The sequence below is a fragment of the Megalopta genalis genome, chromosome 13, assembly GCF_051020955.1.
Source record: "Megalopta genalis isolate 19385.01 chromosome 13, iyMegGena1_principal, whole genome shotgun sequence".
Taxonomy (NCBI): Eukaryota; Metazoa; Arthropoda; class Insecta; order Hymenoptera; family Halictidae; genus Megalopta; species Megalopta genalis.
The window spans coordinates 10,345,483-10,373,473 of NC_135025.1; the positions used below are offsets into that span (position 1 = coordinate 10,345,483).

Below are 27,991 nucleotides of genomic sequence, written 5' to 3' on the forward strand. Positions count from 1 at the left end.
ATCTCGTTTGGTTCGCATGCTGTTGAAGCTAAATCATGTATATCACATGTATTTGAAGCTAAAGCATTTCATCGCATGGATTTGAAGCTAAGCCTTCTATTTCGCATTGATTAGAAGTGGAATCATGTTTTTCGCTTGAATTTGAAGCTAACACGCTTGTGTCATGTGCAGTTTAAGCTAAATCATGTATATCACAAGTATTTGAAGCTGGACCATTAGGTTCGCATGAATATTAAGCTAAACCATGTGTTTCGAATGAATTTGAAGCTAAACCATGTGTTCCGCATGGATTCGAAAATCAGCATTCTACTTCGCATTGATTTGAAGCTAAATCATGTCTTTCGCATGGATTTGAAGCTATCTCGTTTGGATCGCATGCAGTTGAAGCTAAATCATGTATATCACATGTATTTGAAGCAAAAGCATTTGATCGCATGGATTTGAAGCTAAGCCTTCTACTTCGCATTGATTAGAACCGGAATCATTTTTTTTGCTTGAATTTGAAGCTAACACGTTTATGTCATGTGCAGTGGAAGCTAAATCATGTATATCACAAGTATTTGAAGCTGGACCATTTGTTTCGCATGAATTTGAAGCTAACTCGTTTGTTTCACATGCAGTTGAAGATAAATCATGTATATCAAAAGTATTTAAATCTAAACTATTTGTTTCGCATGGATTCGAAGATAAGCCTTCTACTTCGCATTGATTTGCAGCTAAATCATGTGTTTCGCATGGATTTGACGCTGAGCCTTCTACTTCGCATTGATTTGAAGCTGAATCATGTGTTTCGCTTAAATTTTAAGCTAACTCGTTTGTTTCACATGCAGTTGAAGATAAATCATGTATATCAAAAGTATTTAAATCTAAACTATTTGTTTCGCATGGATTCGAAGATAAGCCTTCTACTTCGCATTGATTTGCAGCTAAATCATGTGTTTCGCATGGATTTGACGCTGAGCCTTCTACTTCGCATTGATTTGAAGCTGAATCATGTATTTCGCTTGAATTTTAAGCTAACTCGTTTGTTTCACATGCAGTTGAAGATAAATCATGTACATCAAAAGTATTTGAAGCTGAACTATTTGTTTCGCATGGATTCGAATATAAGCCTTCTACTTCGCATTGATTTGAAGCTAAATCATGTCTTTCGCATGGATTTGAAGCTATCTCGTTTGGATCGCATGCAGTTGAAGCTAAATCATGTATTTCACAAGTATTTGAAGCTGGACCATTTGTTTCGCATTAATATTAAGCTAAACCATGTGTTTCAAATGAATTTGAAGCTAAATCATGTGTTTCGCATGGATTTGAAGCTAAACCATTTGATTCGCATGGATTTGAAGCTGAGCCTTATTCTTCGCATTGATTTGAAGCTGAATCATGTATTTCGCATGGATTTGAAGCTAACTCCTTTGTTTGGCCTCCATTTGAAGCTAAATCATGTATATCAAAAGTACTTGAAGCTGAACCATTTTTTTCGCATGAATATTAAGCTAAGACATGTGTTTGGCATGCATTTGAAGCTAAATCATGTGTTTCGCATGGATTTGAAGCTAACTCGTTTGTTTCACATGCAGTTGAAGCTAAATCACGTATATCAAAAGTATTTGAAGCCGAACTATTTGTTTCGCATGGATTCGAAGATAAGCCTTCTACTTCGGATTGATTTGAAGCTAAATCATGTGTTTCGCAAGGATTTGAAACTAAGCCTTCTACTTCGTATTGATTTGAAGCTAAACCATTTGTTTCGCATGGATTTGAAGCTAACTCGTTTGTTTCGCCAGCATTTGAAGCTAAATCATGTATATCGAAAGTATTTGAAGCTAAAGCATTTGATTCGCATGGATTTGAAGCTAAGCCTTCTACTTCGCATTGACTTGCAGCTAAATCTTTTTTTCGCATGGATTTGAAGCTAACACGTTTGTTTCACATGCAGTTGAATCTATATCAATTATATCGCAAGTATTTGAAGCTAAATCATTGGTTTCGCATGGATTTGCAGCTATGCCTTCTACTTAGCATTGATCTGAAGCTAAATCATGTCTTTGGCTCGGATTTGAAGCAATCTCGGCTGGTTCGCATGCTGTTGAAGCTAAATCACGTATATCACAAGTATTTGAAGCTAAAGCATATGATCGCAAGGATTTGAAGCTAAGCCTTCTACTTCGCATTGATTTGAAGCTGAATCATGTTTTTCGCTTGAATTTGAAGCTTACACGTTTGTTTCAGGTGAAGTTGAAGCTAAATCATGTATATCACAAGTGTTTGAAACTGGACCATTTGTTTCGCATGAATATTAAGCTAAACTACGTGTTTCTAATGAATTTGAAGCTAAATCATGTGTTTCGCATGGATTTGAAGCTAACTCGTTTGTTTCGCATGTATTTGAAACTAAATCATGTATATCACAAGTATTTGAATCTAAAGCATTTGATCGCATTGATTTGAAGCTAAGCCTTCTACTTGGCATTGATTTGAAGCTGAATCATGTGTTTCGCTTGAATTTGAAGCTAACTCGTTTGTTTCGTCTGCACTTGAAGCTATATAACTTATATCGCAAGTATCTAAACCTAAATCATTTGAGTCGCATGGATTTGAAGCTAAAACTTCTGCATCGCATTGATTTGAAGCTAAACCTTCTACATCGCATTGGTTTGAAGCTCAGGCATGTGTTTCGCATGGACTTGAAAGTAGCTCGTTTGTTTCCACTTCATTTGAAGCTATATCACTTATTTCGCATGTATCTGAACCTAAATCATTTGTTTCGCATGGATTTGTAGCTAAGTCTTCTACTTCGTATCGATTTTAAGCTAAATGATATGTATCGCATGGAGTTTGATGCTAACTCGTTTGATTCGTCTGCATTTGAAGCTATATCACTTATAACGCAAGTATTTGAATCTAAATCGTTTGATTCGCATTGATTTGAAGCTATCCCTTCTACATCGCGTTGATTTGAAGTTAAATTGTTTGATTTGCATTGAGTTGAAGCTAGCTCGTTTGTTTCGTCTGCATTTGAACCTATATCACTTATATCCCAAGTGTTTGAAGCTCAGTCATTTGCTTCGCATGGATTTAAAGCTAATCCTTCTACATCGAATTCATTTGAAGCTAAATCATGTGTTTCGCATGGATTTGAAGCTAACTCGTTTGTTTCGTCTGAATTTGAAGCTATATCACTTATATCGATAGCATCTGAAACTAAATCATTTGTTTCGCATGGATTCGAAGATAAGCCTTCTACTTCGCATTGATTTGAAGCTAAATCATGTGTTTCGCAAGGATTTGAAGCAAAGAATTCTACTTCGCATTGATTTGAAGCTGAATTATGCGTTTCGCTTGAATTTGAAGCTAACACGTTTGTTTCACATGCAGTTGAAGGTAAATTATGTATATCACAAGTATTTGAAGCTGAACCATTTGTTTCGCATGAATATTAAGCTAAGACATGTTTTTCGAATGGATTTGATGCTAATCCTTCTACTTCGTATTGATTTGAAGCTAAACCATTTGTTTCGCATGGATTCGAAAATCAGCCTCCTACTTCGCATTGATTTGAAGCTAAATGAAGTGTTTCGCATGGATTTGAAGCTAACTCGTTTGTTTCGCATACAGTTGAAGCTAAATCATGTATATCACATGTATTTGAAGCTAAACCATTTGATTCGCATGGATTTGAAGCTGAGCCTTCTGCTTCGCATTGATTTCAAGCTGAATCATGTGTTTCGCATGGATTTGAAGCTAACTCGTTTGTTTCGCATGTATTTGAAACTAAATCATGTATATCACAAGTATTTGAATCTAAAGCATTTGGTCGCATGGATTTGAAGCTAAGCCTTCTACTTGGCATTGATTTGAAGCTGAATCATGTGTTTCGCTTGAATTTGAAGCTAACACGTTTGTTTCAGGTGCATTTGAAGCTAAATCATGTATTTCACAAGTATTTGAAGCTGGACCAATTGTTTCGCATGAATATTAAGCTAAGCCATGTGTTTCGAATAAATTTGAAGCTAAATCATGTGTATCGCATGGCTTTGAAGCTAACTCGTTTGTTTGGCCTCCATTTGAAGCTAAATCATGTATATCACAACTATTTGAAGCTAAACCATTTGCTTCGCATGGATTCCAAGATAAGCCTTCTACTTCGCATTGATTTGAGGCTAAATCATGTGTTTCGCATGGATTTGAAGCTAACTCGTTTGTTTCGCCAGCATTTGAAGCTAAATCATGTATATCACAAGTATTTGAAACTAAAGTATTTGATTCGCATGGATTTGAAGCTAAGCCTTCTACTTCGCATTGATTTGCAGCTAAATCATGTGTTTCGCATGGATTTGAAGCTAACTCGTTTGTTTCGCCAGCATTTGAAGCTAAATCATGTATATCGAAAGTATTTGAAGCTAAAGCATTTGATTCGCATGGATTTGAAGCTAAGCCTTCTACTTCGCATTGACTTGCAGCTAAATCTTTTTTTCGCATGGATTTGAAGCTAACACGTTTGTTTCACATGCAGTTGAATCTATATCAATTATATCGCAAGTATTTGAAGCTAAATCATTGGTTTCGCATGAATTTGCAGCTATGCCTTCTACTTAGCATTGATCTGAAGCTAAATCATGTCTTTGGCTCGGATTTGAAGCAATCTCGGCTGGTTCGCATGCTGTTGAAGCTAAATCACGTATATCACAAGTATTTGAAGCTAAAGCATATGATCGCAAGGATTTGAAGCTAAGCCTTCTACTTCGCATTGATTTGAAGCTGAATCATGTTTTTCGCTTGAATTTGAAGCTTACACGTTTGTTTCAGGTGCAGTTGAAGCTAAATCATGTATATCACAAGTGTTTGAAGCTGGACCATTTGTTTCGCATGAATATTAAGCTAAACTATGTGTTTCTAATGAATTTGAAGCTAAATCATGTGTTTCGCATGGATTTGAAGCTAACTCGTTTGTTTCGCATGTATTTGAAACTAAATCATGTATATCACAAGTATTTGAATCTAAAGCATTTGATCGCATGGATTTGAAGCTAAGCCTTCTACTTGGCATTGATTTGAAGCTGAATCATGTGTTTCGCTTGAATTTGAAGCTAACTCGTTTGTTTCGTCTGCACTTGAAGCTATATAACTTATATCGCAAGTATCTGAACCTAAATCATTTGTTTCGCATGGATTTGTAGCTAAGTCTTCTACTTCGTATCGATTTTAAGCTAAATGATATGTATCGCATGGAGTTTGATGCTAACTCGTTTGATTCGTCTGCATTTGAAGCTATATCACTTATAACGCAAGTATTTGAATCTAAATCGTTTGATTCGCATTGATTTGAAGCTATCCCTTCTACATCGCGTTGATTTGAAGTTAAATTGTTTGATTTGCATTGAGTTGAAGCTAGCTCGTTTGTTTCGTCTGCATTTGAACCTATATCACTTATATCCCAAGTGTTTGAAGCTCAGTCATTTGCTTCGCATGGATTTAAAGCTAATCCTTCTACATCGAATTCATTTGAAGCTAAATCATGTGTTTCGCATGGATTTGAAGCTAACTCGTTTGTTTCGTCTGAATTTGAAGCTATATCACTTATATCGATAGCATCTGAAACTAAATCATTTGTTTCGCATGGATTCGAAGATAAGCCTTCTACTTCGCATTGATTTGAAGCTAAATCATGTGTTTCGCAAGGATTTGAAGCAAAGAATTCTACTTCGCATTGATTTGAAGCTGAATTATGCGTTTCGCTTGAATTTGAAGCTAACACGTTTGTTTCACATGCAGTTGAAGGTAAATTATGTATATCACAAGTATTTGAAGCTGAACCATTTGTTTCGCATGAATATTAAGCTAAGACATGTTTTTCGAATGGATTTGATGCTAATCCTTCTACTTCGTATTGATTTGAAGCTAAACCATTTGTTTCGCATGGATTCGAAAATCAGCCTCCTACTTCGCATTGATTTGAAGCTAAATGAAGTGTTTCGCATGGATTTGAAGCTAACTCGTTTGTTTCGCATACAGTTGAAGCTAAATCATGTATATCACATGTATTTGAAGCTAAACCATTTGATTCGCATGGATTTGAAGCTGAGCCTTCTGCTTCGCATTGATTTCAAGCTGAATCATGTGTTTCGCATGGATTTGAAGCTAACTCGTTTGTTTCGCATGTATTTGAAACTAAATCATGTATATCACAAGTATTTGAATCTAAAGCATTTGGTCGCATGGATTTGAAGCTAAGCCTTCTACTTGGCATTGATTTGAAGCTGAATCATGTGTTTCGCTTGAATTTGAAGCTAACACGTTTGTTTCAGGTGCATTTGAAGCTAAATCATGTATTTCACAAGTATTTGAAGCTGGACCAATTGTTTCGCATGAATATTAAGCTAAGCCATGTGTTTCGAATAAATTTGAAGCTAAATCATGTGTATCGCATGGCTTTGAAGCTAACTCGTTTGTTTGGCCTCCATTTGAAGCTAAATCATGTATATCACAACTATTTGAAGCTAAACCATTTGCTTCGCATGGATTCCAAGATAAGCCTTCTACTTCGCATTGATTTGAGGCTAAATCATGTGTTTCGCATGGATTTGAAGCTAACTCGTTTGTTTCGCCAGCATTTGAAGCTAAATCATGTATATCACAAGTATTTGAAACTAAAGTATTTGATTCGCATGGATTTGAAGCTAAGCCTTCTACTTCGCATTGATTTGCAGCTAAATCATGTGTTTCGCATGGATTTGAAGCTAACTCGTTTGTTTCGCCAGCATTTGAAGCTAAATCATGTATATCGAAAGTATTTGAAGCTAAAGCATTTGATTCGCATGGATTTGAAGCTAAGCCTTCTACTTCGCATTGACTTGCAGCTAAATCTTTTTTTCGCATGGATTTGAAGCTAACACGTTTGTTTCACATGCAGTTGAATCTATATCAATTATATCGCAAGTATTTGAAGCTAAATCATTGGTTTCGCATGAATTTGCAGCTATGCCTTCTACTTAGCATTGATCTGAAGCTAAATCATGTCTTTGGCTCGGATTTGAAGCAATCTCGGCTGGTTCGCATGCTGTTGAAGCTAAATCACGTATATCACAAGTATTTGAAGCTAAAGCATATGATCGCAAGGATTTGAAGCTAAGCCTTCTACTTCGCATTGATTTGAAGCTGAATCATGTTTTTCGCTTGAATTTGAAGCTTACACGTTTGTTTCAGGTGCAGTTGAAGCTAAATCATGTATATCACAAGTGTTTGAAGCTGGACCATTTGTTTCGCATGAATATTAAGCTAAACTATGTGTTTCTAATGAATTTGAAGCTAAATCATGTGTTTCGCATGGATTTGAAGCTAACTCGTTTGTTTCGCATGTATTTGAAACTAAATCATGTATATCACAAGTATTTGAATCTAAAGCATTTGATCGCATGGATTTGAAGCTAAGCCTTCTACTTGGCATTGATTTGAAGCTGAATCATGTGTTTCGCTTGAATTTGAAGCTAACTCGTTTGTTTCGTCTGCACTTGAAGCTATATAACTTATATCGCAAGTATCTGAACCTAAATCATTTGTTTCGCATGGATTTGTAGCTAAGTCTTCTACTTCGTATCGATTTTAAGCTAAATGATATGTATCGCATGGAGTTTGATGCTAACTCGTTTGATTCGTCTGCATTTGAAGCTATATCACTTATAACGCAAGTATTTGAATCTAAATCGTTTGATTCGCATTGATTTGAAGCTATCCCTTCTACATCGCGTTGATTTGAAGTTAAATTGTTTGATTTGCATTGAGTTGAAGCTAGCTCGTTTGTTTCGTCTGCATTTGAACCTATATCACTTATATCCCAAGTGTTTGAAGCTCAGTCATTTGCTTCGCATGGATTTAAAGCTAATCCTTCTACATCGAATTCATTTGAAGCTAAATCATGTGTTTCGCATGGATTTGAAGCTAACTCGTTTGTTTCGTCTGAATTTGAAGCTATATCACTTATATCGATAGCATCTGAAACTAAATCATTTGTATCGCATGGATTCGAAGATAAGCCTTCTACTTCGCATTGATTTGAAGCTAAATCATGTGTTTCGCAAGGATTTGAAGCAAAGAATTCTACTTCGCATTGATTTGAAGCTGAATTATGCGTTTCGCTTGAATTTGAAGCTAACACGTTTGTTTCACATGCAGTTGAAGGTAAATTATGTATATCACAAGTATTTGAAGCTGAACCATTTGTTTCGCATGAATATTAAGCTAAGACATGTTTTTCGAATGGATTTGATGCTAATCCTTCTACTTCGTATTGATTTGAAGCTAAACCATTTGTTTCGCATGGATTCGAAAATCAGCCTCCTACTTCGCATTGATTTGAAGCTAAATGAAGTGTTTCGCATGGATTTGAAGCTAACTCGTTTGTTTCGCATACAGTTGAAGCTAAATCATGTATATCACATGTATTTGAAGCTAAACCATTTGATTCGCATGGATTTGAAGCTGAGCCTTCTGCTTCGCATTCATTTCAAGCTGAATCATGTGTTTCGCATGGATTTGAAGCTAACTCGTTTGTTTCGCATGTATTTGAAACTAAATCATGTATATCACAAGTATTTGAATCTAAAGCATTTGGTCGCATGGATTTGAAGCTAAGCCTTCTACTTGGCATTGATTTGAAGCTGAATCATGTGTTTCGCATGAATTTGAAGCTAACTCGTTCGTTTCTCATGCAGTTGAAGCTAAAACATGTATATCACTTGAATTTGAATCTAAACCATTTGATTCGCATGGATTTGACGCTGAGCCTTCTACTTCGCATTGATATGAAGGTGAATCATGTGTTTCGCTTGAATTTGAAGCTAACACGTTTGTTTCAGGTGCATTTGAAGCTAAATCATGTATTTCACAAGTATTTGAAACTAAAGCATTTGATTCGCATGGATTTGAAGCTAAGCCTTCTACATCGCATTGATTTGCAGCTAAATCATGTGTTTCGCATGGATTTGAAGCTAACTCGTTTGTTTCGCCTACATTTGAAGCTAGATCATGTTCATCGCAAGGATCAAAATGTAAGCCAACTGTTTCGTTAGAATATGTAGCTAAACCATGTGTTTCGCATGAATTTGAAGCTAAATCATGTGTTTCGCATGGATTTGATGCTAACTCGTTTGTTTCGCCTGCATTTGTAGCTATATCACATATATCGCAAGTATTTGAAGCTAAATCATTTTTGTCGCATGGATTTGAAGCTAAGCACTCTACTTCGCATTGATTTGAAATTACATCATTTGTTTCGCATTAATTTGAAGCTAAGACGTTTGTTTCGCCTGCATTTGAAGCTAAATCACTTATATTCGCAAGCATGTGAAGCTATATCACTTATATTCGCAAGCATTTGAAGCTAAGCTTTCTACTTCGCATTGGTTTGAAGCTAAATCATGTTTCTGGCTTGGATTTGCAGCTAACACGTTTGTTTCGCATGCAGTTGAAGCTAAATCATGTATATCACAAGTATTTGAAGCTAAACCACTCGATTCGCATGAATTTGCAGCTAAGCCTTTTACTTTGCCTTGATTTGAAGCAAAACCATATGTTTAGTATGGATTTGAAGCTAACTCGTTTGTTTCGCATGCAGTTTAAGCTATATCACCTATATCCCAAGTGTTTGAAGCTCAACCATTCGTTTGGCATGGATTTGAAGCTAAACCTTCTAAACCGTATTGATTCGAAGCTAAATCATCTCATACGCTTGGATCTGAAGCTAACTCGTTCGTTTCGCCTGCATTTGATGCTATATCACTTATATCGTAAGTATCTGAAACTAAATCATTTGATTCGCATGGATTTGAAGCTAAATCTTCAACATTGCATTGATTTGCAGCTAAATAATGTGTTTCGCATGGATTTGAAGCTAACTCGTTTGTTTCGGCTGCACTTGAATCTATATCACTTATATCGCAAGTATCTGAAGCTAAATCATTTGCTTCGCATGGATTTGAAGCTAAACCTTCTTGATAGCTTTATTTTGCAGCTAAATCATGTGTTTCGCATGGATTTGAAGCCAAAGCGTTAGTACCTCCTGCATTTGAAGCTATATCACATATATCGCAAGTATCTGAAGCTAAATCATTTGTGTCGCATGGATTTGAAGCTAAACCTTCTACATCGCATTGATTTAAAGCTTAATCATGTGTTTTGCATGGATTTGAAGCTAACTCGTTTGTCTCCTGCATTTGAAGCTATATCACTTATATCGCATGTATCTGATACTAAATCATTTGTGTCCCGTGGATTTGATGCTAATCCTTCTACATCGCATTGATTTGCAGCTAAATCATGTGTTTCGCTTGGATATGAATCTATCTCGTTTGTTTTGTCTGCATTTGAATCTATATCACTTATATCGCAATTATCTGTTGCTAAATCATTTGTTTCGCATGGATTTGAAGCTAAACCTTCTACATCGCATTGATTTAAAGCTTTTATCATGTGTTTTGCATTGATTTGAAGCAAAATCATGTGGTTCACATGGATTTCAAGCTAAACTTTCTACTTCGCATTGATTTGCTGCTGAATCATTTGATTCGCATGGATTTGAAGCTAAACTTTCTACAGCGCTTGGATATGAAGCTAACTCGTTTGTTTCGTCTGCATTTGAAGCTATATCACTTATATCGCAAGTGTTTGAAGCTCAATAATTTGTCTCGCATGGATTTCAAGCTAAACCCGCTACATCGCATTGATTTGAAGCTAAATCACGTATTCCGCTTGGATTTGAAGGTAAACCTTCTACATCGCATTGATTTAACGCTAAATCATGTGTTTCGCTTGCATTTGAAGCTAACCCGTTTGTTTCGCCTGCAGTTGAAGCTATATCACCTATATCCCAAGCATCTGAAGCTAAATCATTTGTGTCGCATGGATTTGAAGCTAAACCTTCTACATCGCTTTGATATGATGCTAAATCATATGTTTCGCATGTATTTGGAGCTAAACTTTCTACATAGCATTGATTTGAAGCTTAATCATGTATTTTGCATGGATTTGAAGCTAACTCGTTTGTTTCTCGTGCATTTGAATCTATATCACTTATATCGCAAGTATGTGAAGCGAAATCATTGGTTTCGCATGGATTTGAAGCTAAAACTTCTCAATCGCATTGATTTACAGCTAAATCATTTGTTTCGCATGGATTTGAAGCTAAACCTTCTACATCGCACTGATTTGAAGCTAAATCATGTGTTTCGCTTGGATTTGAATCTAACTCGTTTCTTTCGTCTGCATTTGAAGCTATATCACTTATATCCCAATTGTTTGAAGCTAAATCATTTTTTTCGCATGGATTTGTAGCTAAACCTTCTAGAACGCATTGATTTGAAGCTAAATCATGTGATTTGCTTGGATTTGAAGCTAACGCGTTTGTTTCGTCTGCATTTGAAGAAATATCACTTATATCTCAAGTGTTTGAAGTTAAATCATTTGTTTCGCATGGATTTGAAGCTAAACATTCTACATCGCACTGATTAAAGCTAAATCATGTATTTCGCTTGGATATGAAGCTACCTCGTTTGTTTCGTCTGCATATGAAGCTATATCACTTATATCGCTAGTATCTGAAGCTAAATCATTTGTTTCGCATGGAGTTGAAGCTAAACCTTCGACATAGCATTTATTTGAAGCTTAATCGTGTGTTTTGTTTGGATTTGAAGCAAACTCGTTTGTTGACCCTGCATTTGAAGCTATATCACTTATATCCGAGGCGTTTGAAACTAGATCATTTGTTTCGCATGGATTTGAAGCTAAACCTTGAACATCGCATTGATTTGAAGCTAAATCAGGTGTTTCGATTGGATTGGAAGTTAACTCGTTTGTTTCGACTACATTTGAAGCTGTATCACTTATATCGCAAGTATCTGATGCTAAATCATTTGTTTCGCATGGATTTGAAGTTAAAGATTCTACATCGCATTGATTTGCAGCTAAACGAAGTATTTCACATGGATTTTGAAGCTACATCATGTGTTTTGCATAGACTTGATGCGAACTCGTTTGTTTCCCCTGCATTTGAAGCTATATCAGTTATATCGCGAGTATCTGATGCTAAATCATTTGTGTCGCATGGATTTGAAGCTAATCCTTCTACATCGCATTGATGTGAAGCTAAACATTCTACATCGCATTGGTTTGAAACTCAGTCTTGTGTTTTGCATGGAGTTGAAGGTAGCTCGTTTGTTTCGTCTGCATTTGAAGCTATATCACTTATATCGCCGGTATTTAAAGAAAAATCATTTGTTTTGCATGGATTTGAAGCTAACTCGTTTGTTCCGTCTGCATTTGAAGCTATATCAGTTATATCGCAAGTATCTGAAGCTGAATCATTTGTTTCGCATGGATTTGAAGCTAATCCTTCTACATCGCATTGATTTGAAGCTATATCATGTGTTTCGTATGGATTTGAAGCTAACTCGTAAGCTTCGCCTGAATTTGAAGCTAAACCATTTGTTTCGCAAGAATATGAAGCTAAACCATGTGTTTCGCATGAATTTGAAGATAAATCATGTGTTTCGCTTGAATTTGAAGCTATCTCGTTTGATTCGTCTGCACTTGAAGCTATATCACTTATATCGCAAGTATCTGAAGCTAAATCATTTGTGTCGCATGGATTTGAAGCTAAACCTTCTACATCGCATTGATTTGCAGCTAAATCATGTGTTCCGCTTGGATTTGAAGCTAACTCGTTTGATTCGGCTGCATTTGAAGCTATATCACTTATATCGCAAGTATCTGAAGCTAAATCATTTGTGTCGCGTGGATTTGATGCTAAATCATGTGTTTCGCATGGATTTGTAGCTTATTTGTTTGTTACGACCGCATTTGAAGCTATTTCACTGACATCGCAAGTATCTGAAGCTAAATCATTTGTTTCGCAAGTATATGAAGCTAAACCATGTGTTTCGCATGAATTTGAAGCTAAATCATGTGTTTCGCTTGGATTTGAAACTAAACCTTCTTCATCGCATTGATTTGAAGTTAAACCATGTGTTTTGCATGGATTTGATGCTAACTCGTTTGTTTCCCCTGCATTTGAAGCTATATCAGTTATATCGCAAGTATCTGATGCTAAATCATTTGTTTCGCATGGATTTGAATCTAAACCTTCTACATCGCATTGATTTGCAGCTAGCCCGTTTTGTTCGTCTGCATTTGAAGCTATATCACTTATATCGCAAAGTATCTGAAGCTAAATCATTTGTTTCGCATGGATTTGGAGCTAAGCCTTCTACTTCGCACTGATTTGAAGCTAAATCATGTGTTTCTCATGGATTTGAATCTAGCTCGTTTGCTTCGCATGCAGTTGAAGCTATACCACCTATATCCCAAGTGTTTGAAGTTCAATCTTTTTTTTCGCATGGATTTGATACAAATCCTTGTACTTCTAATTGATTTGAAGCTAAATAATGTGTTACGCATAGATTTGAAGCTAACTCGTTTGATTCGCATGCTGTTGAAACTATATCACCTATATCCCAAGTGTTTGAAGCTCAGTCATTTGCTTCGCATGTTTTTGAAGCTAATCCTTCTACATCGCATTGATTTGAAGCTAAATCATGTGTTTCGAATGAATTTGGAGCCAACTCGTTAGTTTCGTCTGCATTTGAATCTATATCACTTATATGGTTAGTATCCGAAGCTAAATCATTTGTTTCGCATGGATTTGAAGCTAAACCTTCTACATCGCATTGATTTGCTGCTAAGTCATGTGTTTCGCATGGATTTTAAGCTAACTCGTTTGTTGCGCATACAGTTGAATCTAAATAACGTATAACACAAGTATTTGTAGCTAAACCATTTGTTTCGCATGGATTTGAAACTAAACCATCTAAATCGCATTGATTTGAATCTAAATCATGTGATTCGCTTGGATTTGAAGCTAACTCGTTTGTTTCGTCTGCGTTTGAATCTATGTCACTTATATCGCAAGTATATGAAGCTAAATCATTGGTTTCGCATGAATTTGAAGCTAAACCTTCTACATCGCACTGATTTGCAGTTAAATCATTTGCTTCGCATGGATTTGAGGCTAACTCGTTTGCTTCGTCTGCATTTGACTTTATATCACTTATATCCGAAGTGTGTGAAGCTCAATCATTTGTTTCGCATGGATTTGAAGCTAAGCCTTCTACTTCGTATCGATTTGAAGTTAAATGATATGTATCGCTGGATTTTGAAGCTGACTCGTTTCATTCGTCAGCATTTGAAGCTATATCACTTATATCCCAATTGTTTGAAGCTAAATCATTTGTTTCGCATGGATTTGAAGCTAAACCTTCTACATCGCATTGATTTGAAGCTAAATCATGTGTTTCGCTTGGATATGAAGCTAAACCTACTACATCGCATTCATTTGGTGATAAATCATGTGTTTCCCATGGATTTGAATATAACTCGTTTGTTTCGCCTGCATTTGAAGCTTTATCACTTATATCGCAAGTATCTCAAGCTAAATCATTTGTGCCGCATGGATTTGGAGCTAAACCTTCCACATAACATTGATTTGACGCTTAATCATGTGTTTTGCATGGATTTGAAGCTACCTCGTTTGTTTCGCATTCAGTTGAAGCTATATCACCTATATTCCAAGTGTTTGAAGCTCAATCATTTGCTTCGCATGGATTTGAAGCTAAACCTTCTACATCGAATTGATTTGAAGGTAAATCATGTGTTTCGCATGGATTTGAAGCCAACTCGTTTGTTTCGTCTGCATTTGAAGCTATATCACTTATATCGCTAGTATCTGAAGCTGAATCATTTGTTTCGCATGGATTTGAAGCTAAACCTTCTACATCGCATTGATTTGCTGCTAAATCACGTGTTTCGCATGGATTTGATGCTAAACCTTCTACATCGCATGGATTTGAAGCAAAATTATGTGTTTCGCTTGGATTTGAAGCTAAACCTTCTGCATCGCATTGATTTGAAGCTAAATCATGTGTTTTGCATGGATTTGATGCTAACTCGTTTTTTTCTCCTGCATTTGAAGCTATATCACTTATATCGCAAGTATCTACAACCTAAATCATTTGTTTCGCATGGATTTGTAGCTAAGCCTTCTACTTCGTATCGATTTGCAGCTAAATGAAATTTATCGCATGGATTCGAAGCTAACTCGTTTGATTCGTCTGCATTTGAAGCTATATCACTTACATCCCAAGTGTTTGAAGCTAAATAATTTATTTCGCATGGATTTGAAGCTAAACCTTCTACATCGCATTGATTTGAAGCTAAATCATGTGTTTCGCTTGGATTTGAAACTAAACCTTCTTCATCGCATTGATTTGAAGTTAAACCATGTGTTTTGCATGGATTTGATGCTAACTCGTTTGTTTCCCCTGCATTTGAAGCTATATCAGCTATATCGCAAGTATCTGATGCTAAATCATTTGTTTCGCATGGATTTGAAGCTACACCTTCTACATCGCATTGATTTGCAGCTAAATCATGTGATTCTCATGGATTTGAAGCTATTTCTTCTATATCGCATTGATTGGAAGTTAAATCATTTGTTTCGCATGGATTTGAAACTAAACCTTCTAAATCGCATTGATTTGAAGCTAAATCATGTGATTCGCTTGTATTTAAAGCTAACTCGGTCGTTCCGCCCGCATTTGATGCTATAACACTCATATCCCAAGTGTTTGAAGCTAAATCATTTGTGTCGCGTGGATTTGAAGCTAACTCGATTGATTCGTCTGCATTTGAAGCTATATCACTTATATCCCAATTGATTGAAGCTAAATCATTTGTTTCGCGTGGATTTGAAGCTAAACTTTCTACAACGCATTGCTTTGAAGCTAAATCATGTGATTTGCTTGGATTTGAAGCTAACTCGTTTGATTCGTCTGCATTTGAAGCTATATCACTTATATCCCAAGTGATTCAAGCTAAATCATTTGTTTCGCATGGATTTGAAGCTAAACCATCTACATCGCATTGATTTACAGCTAAATCATGTGTCTCGCATGGATTAGAAGCTAACTCGTTTGATTCGTCTGCATTTAAAGCTATATCACTTATATCCCAATTGTTTGAAGCTAAATCATTTATTTCGCATGGATTTGTAGCTAAGCCTTCTACTTCGTATCGATTTGAAGCTAAATGAAATGTATCGCATGGATTTTGAAGCTAACTCCATTGATTCGTCTGCATTTAAAGCTATCTCACTTATATCCCATGTGTTTGAAGCTAAATCATTTGTTTCCCCTGCATTTAAAGCTATATCACTTATATCGCAAGTATCTGAATCTAAATCATTTGTTTCGCATGAATTTGAAGCTAAGCCTTCTACTTCGTATAGATTTGAAGTTAAATGATATGTATCGCATGGATTTTGAAGCTAACTCGTTTGATTCGTCTGCATTTGCAGCTATATCACTTATATCCCAAATTGAGTGAAGCTAAATTATTTGTTTCGCATGGATTTGAAGCTAAACCTTCTACAACGCATGGATTTGAAGCTAAATCATGTGATTTGCTTGGATTTGAAGCTAACTCGTTTGTTTCGTCTGCATTTGAAGCTATATCATTTATATCGCAGGTATTTGGCCAAATCATTTGTGTCGCATGGATTTGAATCTAAACCTTCTACATCGCATTGATTTGCTGCTAAATCATGTGTTTCGCATGGATTTGAAGCTAAACCTTCTACATCGTATGGATTTGAAGCTAAACCTTCTACATCGCATGGATTTGAAGCTAAACCTTCTACATCGCATTGATTTGTAGCTAAATCACGTGTTTCTCTTGGATACGAAGCTAACCCGTTTGTTTCTCCTGCATTTGAAGCTATATCACTTATATCGCATGTATATGATGCTAAATCATTTATGCCGCATTGCTTTGAAGCTAAGCCTTCTACTTCGCATCGATTTGAAGCTAAATCATGTGTTTCGCATGGATTTGAAGCTAACTCGTTTATTTCGCCTGCATTTGTAGCTATATCATGTATCATGTATACCACAAGTATTTGAAGCTAAACCATTTGTTTCGCATATATTCGAGGATAAGCCTTCTTCTTCGCATTGATTTGAAGCTAAATAATGTGTTTCGCGTGGTTTTGGAGCTAAGTCGTTTGTTTTGCATGCAGTTGAAGCTAAGTCACGTATATCACAAGTACTTGAAGCTAAACATTTCTGATTAGCATGGGATTGAAGCTAAGCCTTGTACTTCGTATTGGTTTGAAGCTATATCATGTGTTTCGCTTGAATTTGAATCTAACTCGTTTGTTTCGCATGCAGTTGAAGCTAAATCATGTATATTACAAGTAGTCGAAGCTAATCCATTTGTTTCGCATTGATTTGAAGCTATGCCTTCAACTTCGCATTGATTTGAAGCTAAATAATGTGTCTCGCATGGGTTTGAAGCTAACTCGTTTGTTTCGTATGCATTTGATTCAAAATCATGTATATCACAAGTACTTGAAGCTAAACCATTTGTTTCGCATGGATTCGAAAATCAGCCTTCTACTTCGCATTGATTTGAAGCTAAATCATGTGTTTCGGTTGGATTTGAACATAAATCGTTTGCTTCGCATGCAGTTGAAGCTATGTCATGTATAAAACAAGTATTTGAAGCTAAACTATTCCTTTCGCATGGATTTGATACTAAGCCTTCTTCTTCTCATTGATTTGAAGATAAATCATGTTTTTCGCATGGATTTGAAGCTAACTCGTTTGTTGGCATGCAGTTGAAGTTAAATCATGTATAAAGCTATTATTTGAAGCTAAACCATTTGTTTCGCAAGGATTTGAAGATAATCCTTCAACTTCGCATTGATTTGAAGCTAAATAATGTGTTTCGCGTGGGTTTGAAGCTAACTCGTTTGTTTGGCATGCAGTTGAAGCTAAATCATGTATAAAACAAGTATTTGAAGCTAAATCATTTGTTTCGCATGGATACGAAAATAAGCCTTCTACTTCGCCTTGATTTGAAGCTAAATCTTGTGTTTCGCATGGATTTGAAGCTAACTCGTTTGTTTCGCATGCTGTTGAATCTAAATCATATATATAACACGAGTATTTGAAGCTAAACCATTTGTTTCGCATGGATTAGAAGCTAAGCCTTCTACTTCGCATTGATTTGAAGCTAAATCATGTGTTTCGCATAGATTTGAAGCTAAACCTTCTACATCGCATTGATTTGAAGCTAAATCATGTGTTTCGCATGAATTTGAAGCTAACTCGTTTGTTGCGAATGCAGTTGAAACTATATCACCTATATCCCAAGTGTTTGAAGCTCAATCTTTTGTATCGCATGGATTTGAAGCTAAACCTTATAAATCGCATTGATTTGAAGCTAAACCTTCTAAATCGCATTGATTTCAAGCTAAATCATGTGTTTCGCTTGAATTTGAATCTAACTCGTTTGTTTCGCATGCAGTTGAAGCTAAATCATGTATATTACAAGTAGTCGAAGCTAATCCATTTATTTCGCATTGATTTGAAACTAACTCGTTTGTTTCGCCTGGATTTGAAGCTAGATCGTGTATATCACAAGTATTTGATGCTAAACCATTTGTTTCGCATGGATTCGAAGAAAAGCCTTCTACTTCGCATTGATTTGATGCTGAATCATGTGTTTCGCAGGGATTTGAAGCTAACTCGTTTGATTCGCATGCAGTTGAAGCTGACTCATGTATATCACAAGTATTTGAAGCTGAAACATTTCTTTCACATGAATATTAAGCTAAACTATGTGTTTCGCACGAATTTGAAGCTAAATCATGTGTTTCGCATGGATTTGAAGCTAACTCGTTTGTTTCGTCTGCATTTGAAGCTATGCCACTTATATCGCAAGTATCTGAACCTAAATCATTTGTTTCGCAAGGATTTGAAGCTAAGCCTTCTACTTCGCATCGATTTGAATCTTTGTCATGTGTTTTGCATGGATTTGAAGCTAACTCGTTTGTTTCTCCTGCATTTGAGGCTATATAACTTATATCGCATGTATCTGATGCTAAGTCATTTGTGTCGCATTGATTTGAAGCTAATCCTTCTACATCGCATTGATTTGAAGATAAATCATGTGTTTCGCATGGTGTGAAGCTAGCTCGTTTGTTTCCCCTGCATTTTAAGCTATATCACTTACATCGCAAGTATCTGATGCTAAATCATTTGTGTCGCATGGATTTGAAGCTAAACTTTCTACATCGCATTGATTTGAAGCTTAATCATTTGTATCGCATGCATTTTGAAGCTAACTCGTTTGGTTCGTCTGCATTTGAAGCTATATCACTCATATCCCAAGTGTTTGAAGCTAAATCATTTGTTTCGAATGCATTTGAAGCTGAACCTAATAAGTCGCATTGATTTGCTGCTAAATCATATGTTTCGCATGGATTTGAAGGTAACTCGTTTGTTGCGCATGCCGTTGAATCTAAATTACGTATATCAGAAGTATTTGAAGCTAAATCATTTGTTTCGCGCGGATTTGAAGCTAAACCTTCTGCATCGCAACTATTTGAAGCTGAATCATTTGTTTCGCATGGATTTGGAGCTAATCCTTCTACATCGCATTGATTTGAAGCTAAATCAAGTGTTTCGCTTGGATTTGATGCTAAACCTTCTACATCGCATTGATTTGAATCTAAAACAAGTGTTTCGCTTGGATTTGAAGCTAACACGTTTGTTTCGGCTGCATTTGAAGGTATATCACATATATCGCAAGTATCTGATGCTAAATCATTTGTTTTGCATGGATTTGAAGCTAATCCTTCTACTTCTAATTGATTTGAATCTAAATCATATGTTTCTCATTAATTTGAAGCTAACTCGTTTGTTTCGCATGCAGTTGAAGCTATATCACCTATATCCCAAGTGTTTGAAGGTCAATCATTTGCTTCGCATGGATTTGAAGCTAAGCCTTCTACTTCGCAAAGATTTAAGGCTAAATCATGTGTATCGCATGGATTTTTAAGCTAACTTGTTTGTTTCGTCTACATTTGAAGCTATATCACTTATATCGCAGGTATCTGAAGCTAAACCATTTGTTTCGCATGGATTTGATGCTAAACCTTCTACATTTCATTAATTTGTAGCTAAATCATGTGATTCGCATGGATTTGAAGCTAAACCTTCTACATCGCAGTGATTTGCGGCTAAATCATGTGTTTCGCTTGGATTTGAAGCTAAACCTTCTACATCGCAGTGATTTGCAGCTAAATCATGTGTTTCGCTTGGATTTTAAGCTAAACCTTCTACATCGCATTGATTAGCACCTAAAACATGTGTTTCGCATGGAGTTGAGGATTAACCTCCTACATAGAATTGTTTTGAAGCTTAGTCATGTGTTTTGCATGGGTTTGAAGCTAACTCGTTTGTTTCCCCTGCATTTAAAGCTGTATCACTTATATCGCAAGTATCTGATGCTGAATCATTTGTTTCGCATTGATTTGAAGATAAATCATGTGTTTCGCATGGATTTGAAGCTAACTCGTTTGTTTCCCATGGATTTGAAGCTAACTCGATTGTTTCGCATGCAGTTGAAGCTAAATCATGTATAGCACAAGTATGTGAATCTAAAGCATTTGATTCGCATGGATTTGAAGCTAAGCTTTCTACTTCGCATTGATATGAAGCTGAATCATGTGTTTCGCATTGATTTGAAGATAAATCATGTGTTTCGCATGGATTTGAAGCTAACTCGTTTGTTTCCCATGCGTTTGAAGCTAACTCGATTGTTTCGCATGCAGTTGAAACTAAGTCATGTATATCACAAGTTTTTGAAGCCGAAACATTTGTTTCGCATGAATTCGAAGCCAAATTGTGTATTTCGCATAAATTTGAAGCTAAATTGTTCATTTCGCATGAATTTGAAGCTAAATCGTTTGTTTCGTGTCACGTCCTCCGTCGTATTGAATTAGTCGTATAAGAACATATATATATATATTATATATATATATAGGGTGTCCCACAATTATTTTAACAGCCGAAAATGAGGGGTAGCTGAGGTCATTTGAAGTAACTTTTTCCTTTGCGAAAATGCAATCCGCGGCTTTGTTTACGAGTTATTAACGAAAAACACTGGCCAATGAGAGGTGACGGTGCGAGAGAGAGGGTCCGCGAGAGAGTCCGCAGCACGAGGCTTTGACAGAAGGTCGGGACGGACTCGAGCCGCGATCGAAATATTGAACCAGTCACAAGGCGAGAACTTCACGGATTGTTTTTACTACAGAACAGTGATATTTTTAAGAAAAACGCTGTTCACCTTTACTTTAGAACGTCTGAAGAATATTTACTAATTTTTCGGACCCGAAATAATATGAAGTTTAACCGTGACAGCAGTTTTAATTTTCTGGTGTGCATGACACCTCGTGTGTACCATATGAAATTATTATGCAAGGTGTACAGTGAAGATTAACGAATGATTTGCAAAGCTGATTTAATAATAAATAAGGGACGTGAAGGATTTGTTTATTAGAGAGATATGAAAAATATTATCAGTAAGAAGCTCACCCATTTAGTTGAGGATGCATTTGCTGGCTGAAATTCATGATGTCGAAGGGCACTGACCTTGTACAACGTACCGCTGATCTTTCACTGCACTGTCACTAAACACTGATCACTTAATTAATCACTGATAATCCGAATCACTTGTGGATATTTAAGAAAGATCACTGAGACTCGTTCGCGGATAATCGTTTATTCGACGCGTTCGTTCGGAAGTCGACGTTTCACTGCCAAAAAATCGAGGCCTCGACCGTGGGCCCTTGTCGTTCGTCTTTCGGCCGTCCGAGGAAATAACACCCGATACTATTTTCTTCGAAGCGCAGGGTACCGCCAAATGAAATAAACAAGATATGCCGAGACGTAAACTGTGTCCGACCCGCTGTCACCCTGCGCTCTTAGAACGTAATTAATGGCCGTGCGAAGAAAATGGTATCGAGTGTCATTTCCTCGGACGGCCGAACGAAGAACAACAAGGACCCACAGTCAAGGCCTGAATTTTTCGGCAGTGAAACGTCGACTTCCGAACGAACGCGTCGAATAAACGATTATCCGCGAACGAGTCTCAGTGATCTTTCTTAAATATCCACAAGTGATTCGGATTATCAGTGATTAAATAACTGATCAGTGTTTGGTGACAGTGCAGTGTAAGTGAACTTCGCAAATAACCATACCAGAGGTTCCACCGACAGTATCCCTCGAATGTTGCGGTCATCGACCTGGGATCAGCTGTTCGTTGTACGAGGTCAGTACGTACGAGTCAGCAAATGCATCCTCAACTAAATGGGTGAGTTTCTTATCGATAATATTTTTCAATTTCTCTAAAAAACAAATCCTTTACGTACCTTAACGCGATTATTTATTATTAAATCAGCTTTGCGAATCATTCGTTGAATTCTGTTCGTACACGGAATTATTTAAATTAAAATATCATTTACGAACTTTTAATCTTCACTGTACACCTTGCATAAAAATTTCATATGGTACACATAAGGAGTCATGCACACCAGAAAATTAAAACGACTGTCACGGTTAAACTACATATTATTTCGAGTCCAAAAAATTAGTGAATATTCTTCAGACGTTCTAAAGTAAAGGTGAACAGCGTTTTTCTTAAAAATATCACTGTTGCGTAGTTAAAAAAATCCGGAAAGTTCTCGCTTCGTGACTTGTTCAATACTTCGAACGCGGCTCGAGTCCGTCCCGACCTTCTGTCAAAGCCTCGTGCTGCGGACTCTCTCGCGGACCCTCTCTCTCGCACCGTCACCTCTCATTGGCCAGTGTTTTTTGTTAATAACTCGTAAACAAAGCCGCGGATTGCATTTTCGCAAAGGAAAAAGTTACTTCAAATGACCTCAGCTACCCCTCATTTTCGGCTGTTAAAATAATTGTGGGACACCCTGTATATATATGTAGGACGCCGCGAGCGCGATGAGAAAGAAACAAAGGAAGGCGATCGGCGGTAACGCGGAGAGGATAGCCGAAGCGATCCTCAGTTGTAATCGGTCGTCAATCCGGTAAAGTGCGAGTCACTGTATTTCGTTTTTTTTTTTATTAATAAAGTTGCTTTTTCGTTATAAAGTTATTGCTATATTGCGGGAGTCAATCACTAAAACCCGATCCTACAAGTGGGGGCTCGCCCTGGGATCGAAGTGAATTGACGACAGATAATATCGTAAAAGTTATACAGTGTCGAAATCGTTAAATGCAATATAAGTTGTGTTGCAAAAGTCGAAAGTGACGAATTTCGGTAAGAAGAATAGCGATAAGCGTGTGGAATATTTGTGTGAGGCGATGGAGAAAAGAAGCGATATGATTGAAACGCGTAGCACAACGTCAGAAGAGATAGACGATATTCTCGACCAAACGGTGGTGAACTCCGCAAAAGAAAAATGGAAAGACGCAAGCGGAGAAACGACCGATGCACTCACAGAAGGCAGAATAAAGAAAATGAAAGTGGTTCAGCTGAAACGTGAATTAATGAAGTTAAACATAAAACCCATTGGTAAAAAAGAGGAATTGAGGAACATACTTATAAAACAATTACAAAGGAACACAGCGGAAAAAGTTTCCGACAGCGAGGAGGCGGAAAGCGACGTTTCAGCTGAAGATACCTATGCATCTAGCAAGGGCGCGACGAGGACAGCAAGACACAAAAGTAAAGAGTGGACACGCAAGCAACGTGCTACACGTGGCGTTAAATTTACGATAAAAGACGTTGACGTATGTCTAGCGTACTTTACGGGAGACGATAGACTGCCAATTGAAAAATGGATCGCAGACTTTGAGGAATTGAGCACATTATTGGAATGGAACGATGTGCAGATGCTACTGTATGCTAAACGTATGCTGAAAGGTTCGGCTAAACAGTTCGTAACGTACGAAACGGGTTTAACTTCATGGAAAATATTAAAGAAAAGATTAAAACATGAGTTTAAGACCGAAGTGAATAGTGCCATAGTTCACGCGCAGCTTGCAAAGCGAAGAAGAAGACGAAACGAAAGCGCACGGCAATACATCGGTGCCCTGCAAGAAATAGCAAGCCAAGGAAACGTGGAGGACGACGCACTAATAGAACACATCATCAACGGAATACAGGACGAAGAAATGAACAAAACAATGTTGTATGGTGCATGTTCGTTACACGAAATGAGGAAACGTTTGGAACTCTTCGACAGAAGGAAAGAAAAGATGATGAAAGACAAGAAGCCGTTTATCAAAAAAGCAGAAATAGAGAAAAAGAAAATACCTCATGGCAAATACGGCAAGACTCATTGTTACGGATGTGGTTCGATAGATCATGAGTATTGAAACTGCCCAGACAAAGCAAAAGGACTAAAATGTTTTAATTGTAACAATTTCGGTCACATTGCACCAAATTATCCCGAAGGAAAGAAATCGAAGCAAAGTGGGGCGAAGGTGAACTCTATACAATGTAACGACGGCGAACTCAGAGTGAGCATTGACAATGTAACGTGTTGCGCATTAGTAGACACAGGTAGTGAAGTAAGCCTTATTCGAAAAGATCTTTTTGACAAAATAGGCAAAGTGCGGCTAAACGAAACCTCGCGCACGCTCACGGGATTCGGTAACGCGCGAATTATCCCGATCGAGCGATTTGACGCGAAACTGGTTATTGGCGAGGACGAACACATGACCAGCATATTGGTGGTTCCGCAAGAATCCATGACATCGGAAGTGATACTAGGACGTGATTTTTTAAATCGAGTGGAACTATTCATTAATAAGGGGCTGATAACGGTGAAAACAGCAGGCGACAATAAAAGTGAAAGCTATACTGAACACAGTGAAACGAATAAGAGAGACTCTAACGTAGATGAAGACATTATTGACTTATTATCAATAAATTTTATCGAAAAAGACGAGTTAAGTGCGTACACTTCCTTCGACGATAAGATACAGACCGTAGTTTCAAACGATAAGCCCGCTGAGTGTGTGAAGACAGCAGTCGAAACCAAGATCGTATTACGAAACTAGGATCCCATCTACTCTCGTCCGAGACGATTATCGCTGAAAGAGAAGGACGTCCTGTCTGAACAAATCAAGGAATGTTTGCAGAGCGGTGTGATTCATCCCAGCATTAGCGAATACACAAGTCCGGTAGTAATCGTACCGAAGAAAAACGGCGAGTATCGCGTCTGCGTCGATTATCGCAAGATAAATAAACAGATAGTTAGGGACAGATTTCCGATGCCGCTTATAGAAGATAGTTTGGATGCGTTAGCGGGTGCTCGGGTATTCTCGGTGATTGATTTGAGGAATGGTTTTTTTCACGTACCAGTAGGAAAGGAAAGTCAGACATATACGTCATTCGTGACTCCGAGCGGACAATACGATTTCGCGAAAACCCCTTTTGGTCTTTGTAATAGTCCTGCAGTTTTTCTCAGATTTATACAAGAAGTTTTTAAACATCTAATCGCGTGTAAAGTTGTTCTCACATACATGGACGATCTGATCGTACCTGGCGTTGATAATGAAGATGCATTTCAGAAGCTGGTTCAAACGTTAAAAGTCGCGGAAGAAAATGGTTTAGATATTAATTGGAAAAAGTCCACATTTCTGTAAAAACGCGTAGAATATCTCGGCTACGAAATAGAAGATGGATTCGTATATCCATCGCCAGCGAAAATTAAAGCAGTACAATATTTTCCAACTCCCTCATCTAGGAAACAAATTCAGAGTTTTCTAGGACTCACAGGATACTTCCGAAAGTTTATTCGCGATTATGGCAAAATAGCCCGCCCTTTATCAGATTTACTAAAGGACAACGTTAAATTTAGTTTCAGCATAGAACAGCTAAGATCGTTTGAAATGTTAAAAGCAGCGTTGGCTAATAAACCGACATTGCGAATTTATAATCCTACGGCAATTACAGAATTGCATACCGACGCAAGTAAAGACGGATACGGTGCAATATTGTTGCAAAAAGACGTTGACGAGAAACATTTTCATCCAGTTTATTTCATGAGTAGGAAGACTTCGGATGCGGAGAGAAATTATCACTCCTATGAACTCGAAATTTTAGCTGTTATTAAAGCCGTACAAAAGTTTAGGATATATTTATTAGGAATAAAGTTTAAATTAGTTACCGACTGCGATGCATTGCGTAAGACTCTGCACAAGTTCGATCCATCGCCAAAGATAGCGAGATGGGCATTAATTCTAGAAGAATTTGATTACGAAGTCGAGCACCGCCCAGGCTCACAGTTGCCTCATGTAGATGCGTTAAGTCGTTACCCAGTTTTAATAGTAGAAGATACTGTATTAGCGTTAGTGCGTAAGAAACAAGATGAAGATGAACGTATTCGTGTGATAAAGCAAGTGTTACGAACGGAACCTTACGAAAATTATGTTATAGAAAACAGCGTGTTAATGAAAGAAATAAATAACAAAAAAGTTATCGTTCTACCAGCCAGTATGGTTACAGAAATTATTAGAAAAGTACATGAAAATGGACATTTTGGAATAAAAAAGATGACGGAGCGAATAAAAGACGAGTATTACATACCTAATTTAGAAGCTAAGCTCGAGAAGTTTATTAGTTGTTGCGTTCCGTGTATTTTAGCAGAGAGAAAGAAAGGGAAAGCCGAGGGTGAACTGACACCGATTCCAAAGGGAGATCGACCGTTATCGACTTATCATATCGACCATTTAGGACCAATGACAAGCACAAGTAAAGCGTATAAGTACATTTTTGTAATACTCGATGGCTTCTCCAAATTTGCGTGGCTTTAACCAACAAAAACAACCAATACAAAAGAAGTATTAGATAAGTTAGAAAATCAACAGAAAATATTTGGTAATCCGGCGCGTATAATTTCGGATCGCGGTGCGGCTTTTACATCAGCCGACTTTAAGCAGTATTGTGACAAGGAAGACATTGAACATATTCTCGTTACAACGGGTGTTCTACGTGGAAATGGACAGGTCGAAAGGGTAAACAGAATAATTATACCAATATTGACGAAACTATGTTTAAATAATTCGGATAGGTGGTATCGCATGGTAGACCGTGTACAGCGTAGCATAAATAGCACTTATCAGCGAAGTATCGGCATGTCCCCGTTTGAATTAATGTTCGGAACAAAAATGCGACAAGCGGAGGATATACGAATTTTGGATATAATACAGCAAGAAGTAGTGGATAATTTTGATAACGAACGTAGCGAGTTAAGGATCAATGCGAAGAAGAACTTATTAAAAATACAAGGAGAGAATCGACGGGTGTACAATAAGAAACGTAAAGCTAATTAAAAAGACTCAGTACGATCCTGGCTCTAAATTGAAAGCGAAATTTCTCGGGCCATATCGAGTGTCCGGAGTCAGACGTAATGATAGGTACGAGGTCATCCGTGTAGGAGGCAGCGAAGGGTCGCGTATCACCACAACTGTGGTTGACTGTATGAAGCCGTATGATGTGAACTCTTCGGAGAACGAAGAGTATGCAGGAATGGCCGAGTGTAGGACGCCGCGAGCGCGATGAGAAAGAAACAAAGGAAGGCGATCGGCGGTAACGCGGAGAGGATCGCCGAAGCGATCCTCAGTTGTGATCGGGCGTCAATCCGGTAAAGAGCGAGTCACTGTATTTCGTTTTTTTTTCTATTAATAAAGTTGATTTTTCGTTATAAAGGTATTGCGATATTGCGGGAGTCAATCACTAAAACCCGATCCTACATCTTATGACAAACAGCGAGGAAAGGCTGTCGTTAATATTTGTATAACAACTCTTATAATTGTATTGCAGTGTCCGGAATGAATCTTGGTATTGTTTACACAATTGTTGGTAAACATGGCATCAACATTTATTTGTTTGATATTTCCTTCACCTTTTTATTTCAATATGGACATAAAAAGATCTGTTATGTTGGACATTCTATTGTATTTTTTCTTTTTATTTGGAGTTTTTGTATTTTTGGCTACTATATTGAATGTTGCTAGAAAGTATCTGTACAGTATTCTTATATCAAGAAACATGACTGTTGAATTACGGT

The 27,991-nt window shown here is 37.2% G+C and overlaps 1 protein-coding gene across 1 annotated transcript; it reads left to right on the forward strand.

Moving 5' to 3' along the window:
- Positions 1–23,273: 23,273 nt before the first annotated feature.
- Positions 23,274–27,483, forward strand: LOC143260475 (uncharacterized). The gene is made up of 7 exons (XM_076525959.1): positions 23,274–24,243; positions 24,301–24,477; positions 24,523–24,905; positions 24,978–25,527; positions 25,576–26,686; positions 26,993–27,240; positions 27,290–27,483. Exons 1-7 carry the CDS (start codon positions 23,274–23,276, stop codon positions 27,481–27,483), a joined length of 3,633 nt encoding a protein of 1,210 aa, XP_076382074.1.
- The last annotated feature ends 508 nt before the right edge of the window (positions 27,484–27,991 follow it).

What these genes read in the sequence shown, in the direction of transcription:
- LOC143260475 (XM_076525959.1), top strand. Translation starts at nt 23,274, where the DNA reads ATGGAGAAAAGAAGCGATATGATTGAAACGCGTAGCACAACGTCAGAA. An exon ending in AATACCTCATGGCAAATACG is followed by an intron (nt 24,244 to 24,300) that starts GCAAGACTCATT and finishes GAAACTGCCCAG; the next exon opens with ACAAAGCAAAAGGACTAAAA. An exon ending in TTGCGCATTAGTAGACACAG is followed by an intron (nt 24,478 to 24,522) that starts GTAGTGAAGTAA and finishes TTGACAAAATAG; the next exon opens with GCAAAGTGCGGCTAAACGAA.